The sequence below is a fragment of the Ipomoea nil genome, unplaced genomic scaffold, assembly GCF_001879475.1.
Source record: "Ipomoea nil cultivar Tokyo-kokei standard unplaced genomic scaffold, Asagao_1.1 scaffold1026, whole genome shotgun sequence".
Lineage (NCBI taxonomy): Eukaryota > Viridiplantae > Streptophyta > Magnoliopsida > Solanales > Convolvulaceae > Ipomoea > Ipomoea nil.
In genome coordinates, this window is record NW_017617454.1 from 2767379 (window position 1) to 2772563 (window position 5185).

General features: G+C 35.5%; 1 protein-coding gene across 2 annotated transcripts; it reads left to right on the forward strand.

Moving 5' to 3' along the window:
- Positions 1–4062: 4062 nt before the first annotated feature.
- Positions 4063–5185, forward strand: LOC109180197 (zinc-finger homeodomain protein 1-like). Of its 2 annotated transcripts, XM_019329686.1 has the most exons (2): positions 4068–4259; positions 4338–5185. In XM_019329686.1, the coding sequence occupies exons 1-2, from the start codon at positions 4104–4106 to the stop codon at positions 4887–4889; spliced, it is 708 nt and encodes a 235-aa protein (XP_019185231.1). In that variant the 5' UTR covers positions 4068–4103; the 3' UTR covers positions 4890–5185. The 2 variants fall into 2 exon arrangements, with proteins under 2 accessions (XP_019185230.1, XP_019185231.1); XM_019329685.1 differs by having other exon boundaries at positions 4063–5185.

Sequence of the window (5185 nt, forward strand, 5' to 3'; positions counted from 1 at the left end):
GGCATGCGCCAATTGAATCTCGGAGGCTACGCTACTTGAATCCCGGAGACAATTTTAGTAGAACGCGTTAATGAAGAATCAGAGGACTACACAGAGATTTTGTACCTGCACCTTGAATTACACACACGCTGTAAACTAATTTTGTTAAATATATACAAAGTTTATTTTTTGTGTTTACATATCTACAATTCTAATAAGAGCCAATAATGTTAGGCCTTTAACTGTAATAAGAAAAATGGTGGTAATTGTTGCTAAGCTAACTATGTTACCAAACATGGTCATAATCAAATAAATGTACACTTTCAAATATTAAAATTGTTTATAATTTCATATTTAATTTTATTATCTAAATATAGAATAAAATTTTTTATCTGATGCATAGGTAATTGGGCAATTATTTGCTCGAATTCAAGTAAGGATAACATCAGAAAATATAATCAATCCAACCAATTTCATTAATTGCACTATATAATATTCGTTGTTAAAATTTATATAATTGTATATCGATTCAAATGTTCTTAAAATATTATAACAAATCCATTTCGTGCAATGCATGTGTGAAAATACTAGTTGGTAAAAAATCATTTGAGCCTTTAATGTAACTTTTTTTAACGAGTAACCACTAGCGTAAATGACGCTAGGCTGACACGTGTTTCTAATGCTAACGTAGCTGGATTTCGATTTAATTACAACCACTACTTGTTAAAGAGACAACTATAGCTATCAGACGATATGCATTAAAAATAATTGTTTTAATTACAACCACTACTTGTTAAAAAGACAATTGTGAATATCAGACGACAGCTGTTACTATTTTAAAGCTATATATAACATTTTCTTTTTATAAAAATTATATTATATTGTTTCATCAACTATACATAGCATGTTATAATTAACTATTATCTAATTAAAAGTCTCATAGTCTAATAATAAATTGTTTCTTTTTGCCCCCATTTTTTCGAGGAGAACTAATAAGAGCATGCAAATCAGTGCATTTTATTTAGTTTTTTCAGATAAAAAAATTGGAGATGGATTTTTAACTAGTGTGGGAGGGGAGTTTTTTTTTTTTTTTTTTTTTTTTTTTTTTGGTTTTTGATTTTTGGTGGGGCCTATTACTTTTGCATTCAACAGAAATTAATGAAGGTAGGTGCGCGAAACGCACACCTACTGTGTGCTTAGCTGGCCCATGCAATGCACGCGCCGCTAAGCACGTAAATATGGTTGTATATATATGCCCCATTTTTCCGAGGAGAACTAATAAGAGCATGCACATCAGTGCATTTTATTTAGTTATTTCAGATAAAAAAATTGGAGATGGATTTTTAACTAGTGTGGGAGGGGAGGGTTTTTTTTTTTTTTTGGGTTTTTGGTTTTTGGTGGGGCCTATTGCTTTTGCATTCAACAGAAATTAATGAAGGTAGGTGCGCGAAACGCACACCTACTGTGTGCTTAGCTGGCACGTGCAATGCACGCGTCGCTAAGCACGTAAATATGGTTGTATATATATGCCCCCATTTTTTCGAGGAGAACTAATAAGAGCATGCACATCAGTGCATTTTATTTAGTTTTTTCAGATAAAAAAATTGGAGATGGATTTTTAACTAGTGTGGGAGGGGAGGTTTTTTTTTTTTTTTTTTTTTTTTTTTTTTTTTGGGTTTTTGGTTTTTGGTGGGGCCTATTGCTTTTGCATTCAACAGAAATTAAAGAAGGTAGGTGCGCGAAACGCACACCTACTGTGTGCTTAGCTGGCACGTGCAATGCACGCGCCGCTAAACACGTAAATATGGTTGTGTGTGTGTGTGTGTGTATATATATATATATATATATATATATATATATATATATATATATTTGTTGAACATTATCAGCATTTTTTTTGTTTTGTTTTTCTTTTGGTTCCTCTCTTCTCCTCACTGTCTTTCCTACATGGAATGAAAAAAACAACTAAAAAAACTAGAACTACTATGGATGCTCTAAGGCCGTCTCCAAGGGACGACATTTTCTCCACCAAATGTTAGTGCCCAATTTGGCGCTGAAACTCCTCCAATGTAGTGCCAAATTTTTGGCGCCATTTTGACGATTAGATACAGTGCAGCGTAGCTTTTATGCCAAAATGGTGTAAACTACTTTATTCTAATTTTGCCCTTACCTTTTTTTATTAATTCATTTTGTATTCCTATTTTGTTTTTATAGATTTACATATTTTGTTAAATACATATACATAAAATTTGAATAATTAAAAATAAATTATACCATTTGAAAGATCGCATCAAGACAATTAAAACGAGCCTAATATTATATATAGATTAATTAAAAACTAAAATACAAACGTAATTTTTATAATATTAAACTGAATATATCCGAAATGCATTGATTGAGCATTTGTGGGAGCGATATGGTGATTTTGAAAATTAAATATAATAGTTGTTATATGTTATATTATTGTGGAATAAAAATATTATTTGCATTACAATTAAATTTTATATTAAAAAATTAAAGTTTTAATTTATGAGAAAACAAATTATTTTTGTATAGAAATAAATTTGGTGTAGAATTTGGTGTAATGGGTTGGAGATGAATAAATTTTGATGTAAGAATATTCTGAGAATATTTCTTTTAGTGTAGAATTTGGTCTAATGGGTTGGGGATGGCCTAACAGTTTAGTTTTTTTATAACAATTTAGTGTTTCAAAACGCTAAAATTCAAAAAGTTGTTTAAAAGAGCTTTTTCTATTATCTTTTTGATAAAGTCATTTTGTATGTATTCAATTATTAGTTAACAACTAATTTATCAAATATATTTTTACAATTACCTAATTCTATAAACTAGTCAAACTCACTAACCCAATCAAGTAACAAATATTTACCAAACACTCGAAAATATTTTTCAATTAGATGCCCAATTTCCATTATTTTGAGACTTATTTCACTTTTGAATTAAAATAAAAATACATACAGAATTACGTTTTTCCGTAAAAGCAATGATGAGATAGTACACTGACGCAATTGACCGGGTGTAGGCAGTGAGTGAACCATTTTGGGCAAGAGGGAGAAACACTTGTTTCAGAAGTTAGAAAGTATGTGAATACCTTTGCAACATCTGTCTCTCTCTGCTCACCAAAATTATATGTTCTTCACTCCTTGCACCCCACACTTTTACTATTCTCATTATGCCCCCATTATACTCCATCAATTCAATTTTTAATCACCAAACTAAATAAGAAAATGTAATTAGGTCACACAATTTTTTTTAAAAATGCAATTAAGGTATTGGACATATATAAAATCATGCAATTTGACGAAAATTAAATGACTTATTCTTTTAGAGCATCAATATCAAAGGCGAATGTCGAGTTTATTCACGCCTTTTAGGGGTGAGTTATTTCTCTTCCCAAGGGAAGAGAAATAAATTAGAAAAGAGCAGTTGTTGTGCGCGTTTCGTGCACAGCAATTTCCACTCCGAGCGCGTGCACTACAAGCGCCAGTGGCACGTGAGGTGCGCCTGACAGATGCATTGAATATTATTGTTATTATTTAAAATCAATTTTGTTTTTTTTTTCTTTTTTTCTCTCCTCTCCCATCTTCTTTTTCTTAATCACGCTTACAAAAACTCTTTAAAAATTGCAAAATAACTCTACCATTGTAAATGCTCTTAGTAACATATTAGCTGGCATATGACATGACGTTACTTTTTACACTTGGCGCTAATATGTAATTACAAATCATCACTAGTCAAAGATTGCGGTGATTTTGGCGGTGAGAGAGGAAAGATGAACGGTGATGAAGTTTGAGATAACTACATGTATTTACACACACATCACCTATTTAAATAAATATGATTTGTTTTTTTTTTTTTTTTTCAATTTTGTTTTGCAATGAGTTGAAAGGTTGGTTATTAGTTTGAAAAGCAAAACATTTGTGGGCATAATCATAATTAAAGTAAAATTGGGGGTAGGAATAGAGTAATAAAGTGAAAATGTGGAAAAAGACGGGGTTTCCAGGTTGCCGGTGAAATTTGGATGGTTATATATTGAGGTGTAGATTATGGGAGATAATTAGATGGGGGATTACTATTAGCTAATAAAAAAAGCGAGCAAAAAGAGCATGGAGTTTGAGGATCAACAACACAGCGGCGGAAATGGGACGGGGCCGAGTTACGACTCACTGTCCAACTCGAATTCAGCTCACCCCAGAATGCCCGAAGACGACGACAACGGAGGAGGAGATTTGCCGGTGACGGAGCCGCCGCTGCAGATGCGGAAGCCGCGCTACCGAGAGTGCCAGAAGAATCACGCGGTGGGAATCGGCGGCCACGCCGTCGACGGCTGCGGGGAGTTCATGCCCGCCGGTGAATACGGCACCCTCGACGCCCTCAAGTGCGCCGCCTGCAACTGCCACCGAAATTTCCACCGCAAGGAGATCAATACCGCCGCCGCCCTTATCCCCGTCGGCTACCACCACCACCACCGCGCTCCGTCTGGCTACCTCCACCACCACCACCACCACCACCACGCGCCGCTGCAGAGGCCCCTGGCCCTCCCCTCCATCTCCGGCAGCGCGTACCGGGAGGAGATGGAAGAACTGGACCTGGACATGGACACCGCGACTCCCAACAGCGGCGGCGGCGGGTCGAAAGGGAAGCGGTTCAGGACAAAGTTCACAGAGGTGCAGAAGGAGAAAATGGTGGAGCTGGCGGAGCGATTAGGGTGGCGGATTCAGAAGGAGAGCGAGGAAGCTGTGGAGCAGTTCTGCATCGAGTACGGTGTTAGAAGGCACGTGTTCAAGGTTTGGATGCATAACAACAAGCACACTGTCGCTAAAAAAACCCTAGAACAAAACAACAACAACAACACCACCAACCAACCAGACCAAGATCCTCCTCGTATATGATCCATATCTATCAATCTATCTACCTATGTAGTATGCATTATATTTCAGTTTCCATTAAGAGTACTAATTAAGTATCTAGTTAAGCTAGCTAGCCCAGATGTTTTGTAAGTAGCTAGCTTAGATTGTCTATCTCTGGCCTTAGCTTGCTGCTGGGATTTATGCTTTAATTTTCTCCATCATTAACCCAGTGTTGAAACCTAGCTAGCTCTATGTCAATCAAAATGATGAATTTAGGTGTTATTGTTTAGTATATCTACCTGTTTCCTTTACTATATATTATGATGTTTCATATACAT